General features: G+C 35.6%; 1 protein-coding gene across 11 annotated transcripts in view; it reads left to right on the top strand.

Annotated features, from left to right (window-relative positions):
* akap13 (A-kinase anchoring protein 13) overlaps positions 1-15,048 on the top strand; it is a 101,024-nt gene that overhangs the window by 70,358 nt on the left and 15,618 nt on the right. For 8 of the 11 annotated variants that reach the window (XM_056451675.1, XM_056451673.1, XM_056451672.1 and 5 more), the window contains 14 exons: positions 490-556; positions 649-799; positions 1,195-1,298; positions 2,715-2,861; positions 2,984-3,231; positions 3,329-3,454; positions 3,572-3,689; positions 3,770-4,021; positions 6,384-6,460; positions 7,695-7,876; positions 8,353-8,453; positions 9,822-10,004; positions 13,450-13,596; positions 13,721-13,791. In XM_056451675.1, coding sequence (XP_056307650.1) covers positions 490-556; positions 649-799; positions 1,195-1,298; positions 2,715-2,861; positions 2,984-3,231; positions 3,329-3,454; positions 3,572-3,689; positions 3,770-4,021; positions 6,384-6,460; positions 7,695-7,876; positions 8,353-8,453; positions 9,822-10,004; positions 13,450-13,596; positions 13,721-13,791 — 1,974 coding nt within the window. The remainder of the gene's footprint in view (positions 1-489; positions 557-648; positions 800-1,194; positions 1,299-2,714; positions 2,862-2,983; positions 3,232-3,328; positions 3,455-3,571; positions 3,690-3,769; positions 4,022-6,383; positions 6,461-7,694; positions 7,877-8,352; positions 8,454-9,821; positions 10,005-13,449; positions 13,597-13,720; positions 13,792-15,048) is intronic. The other 3 variants (XM_056451677.1, XM_056451671.1, XM_056451669.1) reach the window with 2 other exon arrangements.

The following is a 15,048-nucleotide window of genomic DNA, read 5'->3' as shown; positions in this document are numbered from 1 at the left end:
AATTTTTTTCTTGCACTGAACCATAAATCTCCACTTACATACAGAAAACTTTATTCAGATCTTTATTTTGAAGGTTTTTACATAGGGATATATGTTCATATCATAATTTCCTTGATTATATGTTTCTATGGGGAGAAAAAAAAATACACACACACACATATATATATATATATATATATATATATATATATATATATATATATATATATATATTTTTTTTTTTTTTTTTTTTTTTATTAATTTTTTTTTTTCATTTAACTGATTTCTTGCGGTGCTCAGATTTTTGTGCTAGAATTATATGCTAATTGGCATATATTTAATTAAACATTGCCTTATTTACATAATTCACCCAAAACACAACATTTACAAAAAAAACTACACAATACAAAAAACGTTTGGAATTCCTAATGTATTCAATCAACTGAGGGAAGTACAGTGATTAACTATTATATTTTTTACCCATAATCCCATTTCAAATATTTCTTTCAGCAGCAAAAACAGCAGCAGACAGTTACAGATTCTGCCTCGATGCCTAATGTCACCCTCAGAAGTAAAAGTAAATTCCCCTTATACTCATTTCATGTATTCTTCTCTATTTGCATGATTCAAAAATCTCACTATATGATGTTTTTTTGTATTTTTTTAAAGCTCTTCCAGCAAGGGATCGTCCGTGGTCCACAATATCTGTTCCCGATGACCAGCCGGCTCCTCTCGCTCCTCCTCGGAAAAACCCCAGCAGTATCATGTCTTTCAACAGCAACCCACTGTCTAAGAGCATGTCCATTAATAACATAGCAGGGTCAGTGCTGATGCTCACTCATAACATACAGATGGTTTTTACATTTAGATATTGTCAATGCTATTTTTGGGGGTGAATATCATTTAGATTATTTCTTTTCTATCGTTTTTGTTTATATTAGATTTTGAAGCACAGATTTACATTGGATTTTTTTTTTGTTGCTCTTTTTATAAAATCAACAATGCATTAAAACATGGAATATTTTTACTTTTGTTTGTTTTTTTTCTATGTCTGTGTCATTGTTAGCTGTTGTGTAAGTGTTTATTGTACAATTAATAGTGAATGAATGTGTTTGGGTATGGAAAAATCTAATAAATAAAGTAAAAAAAGAAATACAAAAATAAATGAAGTATATAATGTATCTTCTGTGTTTTTTTTGTCTCTCTAACATTCAGACAAATGGACGACACTCCTCTTAAGAAGTTTCTGTCCCAGTCAACGGACTCTCTTCACAAGACCAGTAAAGTCACAGAGTCCACAGAATCTCTTACCGATGAGGGTAAGAGTTGATTTTCTTTTAAAATGAATTTGTATTGTTTATTATTTATAGATTATTTACAGTATAGTTATTCTTAGTTTTCTTAGTTTTTACTTATTTTAAAATTTTATTATTATTAATAATAATAATAATAAATATGAATTAACAATACATAAAAATATTAATACATATCTAATATTTACTAAATGATTAATATTTGAATTAACAATTTATTAACAAAGGTTTTGGATGTATTTATTAAATGAAAAATGCAGTAAATCCAGAAATATTGTGAACTATTATTTAAATTTATATTCAAATTTACTTGAATTCATATATAAAAAATTAAAAAAAATTTTGTGTAACAATATTTAAAAAAAAAATTGTCATTTTGATCATTTCATTCATCAAAATATGAAAAATACAATTTCACAATTTAGCACAACAATCTATAATGCATAAACAGTTTTTATCTTTGATCCTGCAAGAAGGCATTTACATAAATAAGGTAAAAAGACATAATTCACAGATGCTGTTTGTTTAACCTTATTATCAACATTAATAATTCAGAAAGACAAATCTCACAAATTAGCAGCACGATTTCTTTTGTGCACCAAATCACTTTTTTCCTGTATAATCAATCCATTCTTATGCTATGTTCACACCAGATGCGGCACGCGTGAATAAATAGACGAATGAACATTTTGAGTTAACTCGCTTCATTTGCGCGTCAAATGCGATTTATTTGCCCATCAAATTCACTTCACAATAGACGCAAATTAATGTCATGGGAAAGGGTTCTGTCTGCCTGCTGACTCTAGCTTCGTTGCTAAATGGCTAACATGGATTTTATTGATATAGTAACTGTGCTTTATGTGCTTGAGGAATGCTGAAAAGCAGCGTATATTCGTTCGGCACCGTGTCTGAGTCCACTAGATTCTTTCAGAGATGCACCCAACTCTGTGAGTTCATCAACTCCAGAAACTATACCTGGATGATGGAAGCTTTCAGCAGTTCTTTAGACTGAGCCAAGCCTAGTTTTATGAACTACTTTCCGATGTCGGCAAGAGGATTTTCCCTCGGGACACCAACAACAGGCACTACGCCATAATCACGCCCCTACAAGAGACTCCTGATTGCATAACGCAGCGCAAATATCCGCTGAAGTTCAGATTTTCCATCTTGAGTGATTTGCCCAAAACGCTCATCTCGCACTTCATTTGTTTGAATCGTGTCATTCGCACCACTTTACTCATTTGCCTGAAATGTACCGCAGGATGTCTATTCGCGTCTTTGCATTGACTTAACATGTGAATCACTCATAATTGGCGCTTCATCTCCGTCTGGTGTGAACACAGCATCAAACAGCAAAGAAGGTCCATTCCAACCTCAGATTTTTAAACAGTAGTGTAACTAATCCCTACGACCAACTTTCAGGTACAGAGATGATGGACAGCCAGTTGATGGGAGAATTTGAAGCTGATGCCAAAGAGCTGGAGGCAGATTCTTATAGCTTCACAGTAGACAAGAAATTCCTCAAGCAGCTTAAAAAGGATGTTATCAAAAGGCAAGACGTCATCTACGGTAAGCAGAACACACCAGGTTCTCCCATACAGCTTCTGCTTTCACTATGAGACTTATTAAATTAGGTCATTGACACTCTTGAAAGGTCACACAGTAAGATTATTTGCTTTTGTCAATATCAGAGCTCATCCAGACAGAAATGCACCATGTGAGAACGCTGAAGATCATGGCTGATGTTTACAGTAAAGGACTACTGAGAGAAGTTCAACTAGAAGCTCAGACGGTGGAGAAGATGTTCCCCATGTTGGACGACGTTCTGGATTTGCACACACAGTTCTTCTCACACCTGCTTGAAAGAAAGAAGGAATCAGGGAGCCAAGAAGAGGGCGGCTTTGTCATTCGAAAGATTGGCGATGTGCTGGTTTCTCAGGTAAGGTCAAGCTCAGACTTTTAGTGAAACGTTGATGCTTCTGGATCCTGTCAAATAGCCCATTTTTTCCCTGATTTTCCCACTTGTTCTCCTTCAGTTCTCGGGTTCCAGTGCCGAGAGAATGAAGAAGGTCTATGGGAAGTTCTGCGGCAGGCACAATGAAGCTGTGAACTTCTACAAGGAGCTTCACACCAAAGACAAACGCTTTCAAGCTTTCATCAAGGTAGTCATCTCTAATCCTCCCAAATATGTGAAAGTAGCCTAAAGCATTCGTGCTTTCTCTTCTCAAGTCTCTAAAATGGAACCGATCCCGTGTTTCACATCTGTTTCTGTTTTCCAGAAAAAGATGAGCAGCCCTGTTGTCCGAAGGCTAAGCATTCCTGAGTGCATATTGTTAGTCACACAACGAATCACAAAGTATCCCGTGTTACTACAGAGAATACTGCAGCACACGAAAGGTACGGCCTGTTATGGTATTATATTTAAAACTCTCTTCTTTGTGATGAACCTGCTGATATTCTGATGTTTTTCATGCCAGAAAACGAAGAGGACCATGCAGACGTTAGTCAAGGTCTGAAGCTGGTGAAGGAGGTGATTGCTGCCGTAGACAATAAAGTGAATGAGCATGAAAAGAAGAAGAGGCTAAAGGAAGTGTACAGCCGGACGGACAGCAAGTCCATCATGAGGATGAAAAGCGGGCAGATGTTTGCCAGAGAGGATCTGTTACGTGGCCGGAAGTTAATTCACGACGGGCCGCTGCAGCTCAAGAACTCAGCTGGCAGACTCAAGGGTGAGGACCAGTGAATTGGCTTCACTTATGAATATGCCATCAGAAACACCACTCAGAAACGCTTGACAACGCCCTAAAACTATGTAACAGCAACAACATGATAGAACTCCTAGACATCCGTATAACAACATTATGGCAAACAATCACGACACTAAGCAGGTGTCAAGCTTTAACCATAATTAAACACACCTGATCAAACTAATTGAGTCTTTCAAGCTTGTTTGAAGTTTATATGTTAGTGTTGACGCAAGATTGGAACTAAGCTACGCAGGGCTGGGGCCCTCCAGGAACTGAGTTTGACACCTTTGGTTTGACACCCCTGATGTTGATACTCTAGCAAGAATGGAACAGCAAAAAAAGATGACACTTAAGATGAAAACCTAAGCAACAAATAGCAATATCTGTATAACAACACTATGGCAAAGTCACCAAAATCAACCACAGTGTCATGACGAAATGGCCAGAACACAAAGAAAAAAGGGGTCAAACTCAGTTTAGCTTTAACCCTAATTAAGCACTCCTGATGGCACAGCAAAAATAAATAAATAAAGCAAAAGATAAAACTTACTCTGAAGACCTAAGCAACCATATAGCAACACCATTGCAACTAATCACAACACATTATCAACAGCAATGAAATGCACAGAAACCCTTACTGTACAGCAACACCTTGGCAACCAATCACAACACCTTAGCAACCACCTTTACAGAAATGTCATAGAACTCTCTAAACACCTAGGCAACCACATAGAAACACCATACTAATCACCACACCCTAGCAACCAAATGACAAAACTTACTCAGAAAACGATTCGGCAACACCATAGCAACCATGTGACAGCAGCAACGAAACTAACTCAGAAAACCTAGACATCTGCATAGAAACACGAAATCAACCTTATAAGAGCAATGATATAAGAAAATGCAGAGAACAGGTCCTTTAGAACACTTTACTTAGAACACCTTGGCAACTGCATAGAGTAGCAACACCAAGTAACCACATAACAAGATGCACAAAAAACCTAGGCTACTGCATAGCAACCAATCACAACACCTTAGAAACTACTTTACAGAAATGGCATAAAGTGCTCTAAACACCTAGGCAACCACATAGCAACACCACGGCTGCTAATCACAACACAATAGCAACAACAAGAACTCACTCAGAAAAACACCTAGGCAACAACATAGCAACCATGTAACAGAAACAACATGACAGAACTCACTCTGAAAACCTTAGCAACTGGCTAGAAACATGAAATCAACCTCTTAAGAGCAGTGACATACTAAAATGCAGAGAACGCAGATATTTTAGTAACCATGGGATGGCAACAATATGATAAAACCTACTTGGACCACCTAGGCAACTGCATAGTAACAGCAAGTAAGCACATAACAGCAGTGGCATAATAAAATCCACAGAAATCTTGTTTACTGCATAGTAACCAACATTGGCAATCAATCACAACACCCTAGAAACCACTTTACAGAAATGGCATAAGGCACTCTAAACACCTAGGCAACCACATAGCAACATCTATTCACAATTGTAACACCAAGTAAGCACATAACATAATACAATGCACACAAAACCAACCTTGGCAACCAATCACAACACCCTAGAAACCATTTTACAGAAATGACATAAATCACTCTAAACACCTAGGCAAACACATAGCAACACCATGGTTACTAATCACAACACAATAGAAACCACAAGAGCCTAGTATAAGCAACAACTCATTTAGAAGAACACCTAGGCAACAGCATAGCAACACCCTAGCAACCATGTAACAAAAACAACATGGTAGAAGTGGATAGATAGATAGATAGATAGATAGATAGACAGACAGACAGACAGACAGACAGATAAAGAGATGGATGATGGATAGATAAAGAGATGGATAGATAAATAGACAGACGGATGGATAGATAAATAGATGGCTAGATGAATAGACGGATGGATAGAAAACCTAGGCAACAGCATTGCAACACCATAGCAACCATGTAAAAAAAACACAATGACAGAACTCACTCTGAAAACCTTAGCAGCTGGATAGCAACACCTGATGACCAAATGCTAAAACATTTGGAGCCCTTAGACAAAACAATGTGGCAACACCTTAGCAACCACCCAAAAGAAGCTCAAATTATAGTAGTGATCTTCTTTTTTTTTTTTTTTTTTTTTTTTGCATTCTGGGCATGTTGAAATGTGGTTTTGTACTGCAAAATATACCATGTGAATGAACTACCATGATGTTTTGCTGACAGAACACAGTCCCATCTATCACCACAGAAACACACACCCACACTAACACAAACAGGGCCTGTTTTTAAATCTATCGAACGTGCTCTTCTCCAGATGTCCAGGCTCTGCTGCTGAGGGACGTGATTGTGTTCCTGCAGGAGAAAGATCAGAAGTACATTTTCGCCTCTTTGGTATGTTTAGCATTTTTCTAACATTCATCAATAATCTGCTTGTTATGTTTGACATCATGCGTCACAGTTTCCAGATCCAAATGCTCCATCAGATGCCAAAAGCAAACAACGAATGGTAGTAATTAATGGTATCAAATTATATGTCACATCCAAACTAAAAGGCTGTATTTACATAAAATATGTGTGTGTGCTGTGTATATTTATGTACATGTTTGGGAAAATCTGTATTTATATTTATGTTATATATGAAATATTTACATTTATGGATGGATAGATATAGATACCTATGGATGGACGGACGAACGAACGGACAGATGGACAGCTGGATGGATGGATGGACAGACGGACGAATGGATGGATGTATGGCTGGGTGGAGGGATGGATGAATGGATAAATGAATAAATGGACGGACGGATGGATGGACTGCTGGATGGACGGACGGATGGATGGACGGCTGGATGGATAGAAAGATGGATGGATGGATGGATGGCTTGGTGGAGTTGATGGATGGATGGATGGACGGATAGACGGCTGGATGGATAGATAGATGGATGGATGGATGGATGGATGGATGGATGGATGGATGGACGGACGGATGGATGGATGGATAGAAAGATGGATGGATGGATGTATGGCTGGGTGGAGGGAGGGACGGCTGGATGGACGGCTGGATGGATGGACGGATGGATGGATAGCTGGGTGGAGGGAGGGATGGATGGATGGATGGATGGATGGATGGATGGATGGATGGATGGACGGACGGACGGACGGATGGATGGATGGATGGATGGATGGATAGATGGATGGATGGATGGATGAATGGATGGACGGATGGATAGATGGACGGCTGGATGGATAGAAAGATGGATGGATGGATGGATGGATGACTGGGTGGAGGGATGGATGGATGGATAGACAGCTGAATGGATGGATGGACGGACGGCTGGATGGATGGATGGACGGACAGATGGACGGACGGATGGATGGAAAGACGGATGGATGGATGCCTGGATAGATGGCTAGATGGCTATTTTAGAGGCTTTTCTCAGTTCAGTAGATGCTCAGACCCAGAAACAGTATTTCATACATCTCAGCTTAAGATACATGTTTACTTCACACTCTGTTATTTGAATACTGAATTATTAAAAGTGCTTTATCCTTACAAGTTTAGAAGGAACATTGGAGATCATAATTGATCTTATTCTGGCTGTAATTTTCTACTCTGATCTTTCAGGACCAGCGCTCCACCGTCATCTCCCTGCAGAAGCTCATCGTGAGGGAAGTAGCCAATGAGGAGAAAGGTCTGTTTCTGATCACAGCCGGCATCGAGAAGCCCGAGATGGTAGAAGTGTACACAAGCTCCAAAGAGGAGAGGAACACGTGGATGCAGCTCATTCAAGAGGCCATGCAGTCTATGTATGCCTCCTTATATATTATTAGATGTTCCAATTTGGTGTGTGCGTCTAACTAAATGAACAAAAAGGAGTTTTATATACAAAAAAGCATGATAAATGCAAGTAGTGTGTGGCAGTAGTCTTTTAAAGTCATCCATTTATTCTTGTTCTTGTATGCTAATTATATTTTGCTACATACTAAACTGTTGTTACTCTGAATGAAGTGTTAGTGGGTGTCTTTTAGAACTCATATTAAAACATATAATAGTCATATTTTTAAATCAGAAAAAAAGCTTAGTTTTGATGAATATTTTAAGGTAATTCATAACATGTAAGTTAATATTGTAAAATGTAATCAAATTCTACTATTATTTAGGTTAATTTGCATAGAATAAATTAAGTTATACTTTAATAGTGACTATAATGACAAATAGACTATAATAACAAAAGACACTTTAAGCATCAGAATATGTGAGAGCTGGTAGTCTTTCTTTACAGACTGTCCATTTCCTCCAGGGAGAGAGATGATGATGAAGGTGTGCCGAGTGAAAACGAAGAGGACAGGAGACTTCAGGAAATCAAAGTCAAGGAGTTCAGAGGTACAGAAGTTTTTTCGCTTTCTCGCTTGAAATGAACTCGTCATGTATACAGGGTTAGTTTGGCTTTAGACAAAAAGTGAAAATTTGCTTTTCAAAGCATTTTTTCTTTCATGAACAATACATTTTTTATTAAAAAAAATTGTCTAATATTTGTAACCCTCTCTATTAATTGTGCAGGAAAAACTACAGGTAATAATAAACAAAAACTACAAGAAAAAATAAAAACTACAAGTAATAATAAATAACGTGAAATAGGTGATCTGTAGCCTTAATAAACAACATTTGCAAACCTGTATTTTACTTCCATTACTCTGCAACAATATTTTTATTAGTAACAATAGTAACAATACTATTTTCTTGCAGTATCGAAAATGGAATCGAATATCAATATTTTTCAAGGTATCATATAGAAGTTAAATATTTCAGCATCATGACAATACTAACAAATAAGAACATTTGCAAACCTGTAGTTTACTTCCACTACTCCCCAACAATCCTTTAAATATTTTCTCGCAGTATTGAAAATAGTATCGAATATCAATATTTTAAGGTATCATATCGAAGTCAGAAATTCCAGTATCATAACACACTAATAAATTAGAACATTTGCAAACCTGTATTTTACTTCCAATACTCCACAACAATCCTTTAAAGATTTCCTCGCAGTATCGAAAATGGTATCGAATGTTGATATTTTTCAAGGTATCGAAGTTAAATATTCCAGAATCATGACAACACTAATAAACAAAAATGTTTGCAAACCTGTGTTACTTCTGTTTCTCCACAACAATCCTTTAAATTTCCTCACAGTATCGACAATGGTATTGAATATCGATATTTTTCAAGGTATCGTATCAAAGTAAAAAAAATCAAGTATCATAACAGCACTAATAAATAAGAACATTTGTAAATCTGTATTTTACTTTCGTTACTCTGCAACAATCCTTTAAATATTTTTTCACAGTATCGAAAATCGTATCGAATATCGATATTTTAAGGTTTCATATCGAGGTTAGAAATTTCAGTATCATGATACACTAATAAACAAGAATGTTTGCAAAGCTGTATGTTACTTTCGTTACTCCACAAGCAATCCTTTAAATATTTCTTCGCAGTATCGAAAATCGATTATTTTCAAGGTATCGTATCAAAGTTATAAATTCCAGTATTGTGCCTTCTCTATGACATCACACATGTCATTTTAAACGACAATTGATGATTGACCAGGAAGCACAATCTGACAAAATGACTATTGTTACGGACACCAAAAAATGTGCACAACTATGAAAATTAATTAGTAATCTCTACTAATTGCTTCTAAAAAGAATGCAACTCAAGTTAGCAAATAAAATTAACATGTCTATACAGATCAGCTGCACAAAAGAGACGAGCAGATCTTGACGTTACTAGAGGAGAAGGTGAAGTTGTTCAGGGACATGTGTGACTGTGGTGCACCGGACGAGACGGGGCTTCGTAACCGAATGCTCTTCAGGGCCACGACGGATGATGTCACCAAAGGAGAACCAATCATGAAGGAGGCTCTGAAGGAAGGTGAGTTATAACATCCAAAACAAAACACTTGTCTCATAAACAAATGCTGCTATTGAACTCTGAATACATAAGGCATGTTTTTGTGGATGTTGTCTACGAGGGTAGAAATGGGGAACATAATTGGGTTTGAGGGTGTTAGCAATATGTTGCATCAGACGAGCATATGTTCCCTAGCCAGTTACACATGTTTTTTTTTAATCAGAATCGCATTAGATTTATGAGTCACTGAGAACTCAGTACTGGCTGTGCTTGTAGTAACTACTTAAAGGAATAATTACAAGGATAAAAGTACTTTTACTTGTTACAGCTAAGCTAATGCACATTTTAGTAGAAAAACATAACTTGTTGAAATGTAAATAAACAAATCAGTGTCATTTATAGAATTAGTTCATAATAAAACCAAATGGTTTCAAATGTTTAATTGTATGAAAAAACTTTAACTATTGTCTAACTATTTGTCAGATTGATTACATCTTAAATAATGCATAATTATATAAATAAAGGCTTTATTTTCTTGTTTGTATGCAAATGAATGCTGGACACTATGTTGTGAAAGTACACATGAAATCAAAACTGACCATATTGATTTTGTGAGCTAACATTGCTAGTTTTGTGGTGAACAGTTCATCTGTGCATGTCATTAAGAAACAAAAAAAAAGTGTGCCCTTGTAATCTAAAATTGAAATCTGAAAATGCACTTCCTGTTTGTTTTCAGTAAAACTTTCAGATTATGTCTGTCTTAGGTACTGGGTGTGGTTAACATACTTAACCACCACCCTCTAACTGTCAGTTTTGAATATGACAACAAACAAAAATATCGAGGAGAAGTTGTCTGTCACGTTGTAATAACTCTCCTAAAAACATTTTCCCGAGCTTTCTGAATAAAATGCCTACTTTACTACAGCCAATCAGCTTGCCAGCTAACAAGCCACGCCCACTGTTTTCTCATTTAATATTCCATTTCTGTAGGAACTGCATCACAATGCGAAAAAAAAATTTGCAGCTTCCGATTCATGCAGACTTAAATATTACTATATAAGGGCAATTAAGTAAATTACTAATGATTTTAATGTTAATTTATGTACAAATGTACATATACACTCTTTTATTTGTTCAAAATATTAACAAAAATCATGGTGCTGCATTGCTATCAAAACGTTTTCCGACCAATAGTATCATGACAACACTAATAGACAAGAATGTTTGCAAACCTGAATTTGACTTCTGTTACCCTGCAGCAATCCTTTAAATATTTCCTTGCGGTGTTGGAAATGGTATCGAATATCAATATTTTTCAAGGCATCATATTGTAGTTAGAAATTCTAGTATCATGAGAACACTAATAAACAAGAATGTTTGCAAGCCTGTATTTTACTTCTGTTTCTCTACAACAGTCCTTTAAATATTTCCTTGCAGTATAAAAAATGGTATCGAATATCAATAGTTTTCAAGGTATCATATTTAAGTTAGTAATTCTAGTATCATGAGCATACAAAAAAACTAGAACATTTTCAAAACTGTTTTATTTCCATCAAAAAGTATCGAAAAGGATATCGAATATCAGTATTTTTCAAGGTATCATATTGTAGTTCGAAATTCCAGTATCATGACAACACTAAAAAACAAGAACATTTGCAAACCTGTATTTTACTTCCGTTTCTTCGCAACAAACCTTTAAATATTTCTTTGCAGTATGGTAAATGGTATCAAATATCGATATTTTTCAAGGTATCATATTTAAGTTAGTAATTCCATTATCGTGACCAAACCTGTATTTTACTTCTGTTCATTCGCAACAATCCTTTAAATATTTCTTCACAGTATCAAAAATATCGAATATTAATATTTTTTCAATGTATCGAAGTTAGAGATTCCAGTATCATGACAACACTATTAAACAAGAATGGTTGCAAACCTATATTTTACTTCCGTTAAGCTGCAAAAATCCTTTAAATATTTCCTCACACTATCGAAAATGGTATCGAATATCAATATTTTTCAGTGTATCATATCAAAGTTAGAAATTCCAGTATCATGACTAAAAAATAAGAATGTTTGCAAACCTGTATTTAACTTCCGTTTCTCAGCAACGATCCTTTAAATAGGTTAATTATTTGTTGCTGTGTTGCTTACAAAACGTTTTCTGACCAGCATCGCATAGCAATAGTGGAACAGCCAATTGCATGCAGTTGCGAGCGGGGATATGTATTTGCTGAAGTGAGTGTTTCAGATTTTTTTCTTGAAATCCACGGTCTTAAATTTAGTCAAAAACGTCTAAAGTGACACTAAAGCTAATAAATGATTTTCCCTAGACAGCATTTTGGAGTGCACATAGAGCGTGAAAGATGTTGAAAGTGCTGAGAAGACACATTGAATGCGAAGTGATAGATGTTGGTGCAGCGGTAGGAGAATTCATTAGGAGAACGTGAACACGAGCGCAATCGATACGCATGGCTCATCTCATCCTGCAGATAATGGATTGCTTTAATGTTGCAGGTCAAGAATGGGGAGCAAGTATCGATTACTGTCGTCTCGCAGCATTTTTCTAAGCTGTTGGTGTGTGTGTGTGTGTGTGTGTGCTTGAATTTTGGAAGCATCAGGTTGTTTCTCTTAGGGGGCAATCCTAGAAATGCCACAAATTAAATTATATTAGCAGAATATAAAAAGTTTGAATAATGTTAACTATTTATATTACTTGTATTACTTTTTCCTCATTTTTCCTAATTAAAAGTCTTTGGTTTATGTTGATTTTGTTGAGTGTTTTCAAAATAAAATCCTTTGTAATTTTAATTTAAGGTAAACTATGACCCTGACAATTTATTTTTGTTCTCTGGATTTTGAAGAATGGCATGCTTGTTTTTGAAATCAATGTTGTAAATATTAAAAGAGTATGCTACTCTTAAAATGTACATTTTAAAATATTAACTGTTTATTTTATTGTTTATTTTACTTGTACTTCTTTTTTTCCTACTTTTTCCTAATAAAAATATTTATTTTTGGGTTTATCTTGATTTTCTGGTGTATATAAGGCCCAGATATCTTTTCAAAATAAAAAAAAAACCTTTATGTAATTTTAATTTGAGGTAAAATATGACCCCAACATTTTTTTACTTAATTATTTTGTTCTTTTAAGTTTGTCAAGTGACACTTGTGTTTGAAATCCAATGTTTTTGTTTTATTTTATTTGATGTTATTTTATTTTAAAAATATAGAATTGCTACTTTCACTTGACTTTGCCTGTTTTTAAAATTCCAAACATTCATTAATGCATTTATTATGTTTAATGGATTTTATTTAATTAATTAATTTGTTTATTTTATTATTATATATTTTTTATTTGTTTCATTTATCCATTCATTTGACTTTTTTTTTTTTTGATTCATTATTTATCCTCTTGCATTATCAATCACAATGTCTAATGTATAATTTCTGTGTGTGCACGCAGTTGAAACGCTGCAGGTTCTGGTTAATGACAGTCTTGGTGGTGCGGTTCAGGAAGGTGTGTGTGCGGCGGGACATGTGACTCTGCCACGACGAGCGGAAACATTCGGAGGCTTCGACAGTCACCAGATGAACATCTCTAAGGGCAAAGGTGCCTGTACTTTCCACGTGTGTGTGTGTGTGTGTGTGTGTGTGTGTGTGTGTGTGTGTGTTTGAGTGTTTGAGTGTTTAAGGTGAAGCTAATGGTGTGTGTGTGTGTGTTTGTTTTCCTGCAGATGGAGACAGAGAGGAGCTGGAGGAGTCTGCTGAGCTACGCAGGACTGAGTCAGACAGTGTGTTGAAGAAGGTAGACTACCAGTGTGTCTATCAAAAAAATCTCAATGTAGAAAAAACCTCCCCAAAAATAACGCAAAATCACTGCATGTAGAATACAAGAAAAAACTAAACTGGTAAAATGACATCTAAAATATAATACGAATACTTTATATTTCTGTATTTAAACATTGACATTTCTCAAATTATTAAGTTTAAGAAACGTTTATTAAATATCAATTATTGATTGAATTTATTATTACAGCATACGGTCAAGGAAGTGATGCCTGCTTTATAAAGCCAGGAAATGTATTAGAGTCTATGAGGAACTGTGGTCACTTTTTATCACTTATTTAATATTGGAGGAGTAATCATTCATATAGTAATAAATTTGCATCATATATAAAGTTCTGTTTTTTATTTATCCACACTACAATTTTTTTTATTACTTAAAGATTTAGTCTTGTTTCTAGTACGGCTGCACAATTAATCGAAAACATTTTCACGATCTCGAATCGACCCCCACACCATCCTAATCCAGCATGGCTATGATTCAGCCAATTATATTTTCAAGTTTGAGAGAAGCAATAAAGCAGTCGCACAAGTCTTTATATTGTTTTATGTTCGTTGCTCAGCAACACAAACACTCCTCCATATGCTGTTAAAAGTGTCATTCACTGTATTTAAAAGGTATAGTTCACCCAAAAAATGTCATTTGTCTTAATGTAATGATCTATTTGCGGCCGCGAAAACACACATGAGCTGTTTTGTTTACTACTGCGAGGACCCAGGTGCGACTGTGAATGATGTAGTTAACAGAACCTGCATAGGCTGTGAGAAACATGCGATAAAGTTGTAAATAATGTTCAGTTTGTTGCCCAGAGCGATCGATTTGGAGCCGAAGTATGACTTGCATGTGTGTTTTTTTCTCAAAGTGACGGCAGCCATGGTGACATGAAAGTGAAACCGAAAGCGCACACATAATTTAAATGATGATGTCGCATTTTAGAGTTTGTAAACGAGCATTTGATATGTATTTGCTTTCATAGCAAACACAAAGTGTTGTGCATGAGAACAAATGTTTTAATGACAAATGATAATGACTAATGTCTCATTTTACCAGTCAAAAAGATGGTCTAATAAGGTTGTCAATGACAGATAGCAAGCATATATTCCAAACGTAATAATTAAACTTTAGAATTATGAATATTTGTATTCTGATGTCATCACTTTACTGTGAATTAACAAACAGGACATATTTGAAGTCTAGTCAAGTTCAGTTTTCCAAGTC

Source organism: Danio aesculapii, chromosome 25 (genome assembly GCF_903798145.1).
Source record: "Danio aesculapii chromosome 25, fDanAes4.1, whole genome shotgun sequence".
NCBI classification, from domain to species: domain Eukaryota; kingdom Metazoa; phylum Chordata; class Actinopteri; order Cypriniformes; family Danionidae; genus Danio; species Danio aesculapii.
The sequence above is the reverse complement of the archived record's forward strand: the minus strand, read 5'-3'. Positions and strand labels throughout refer to the sequence as shown.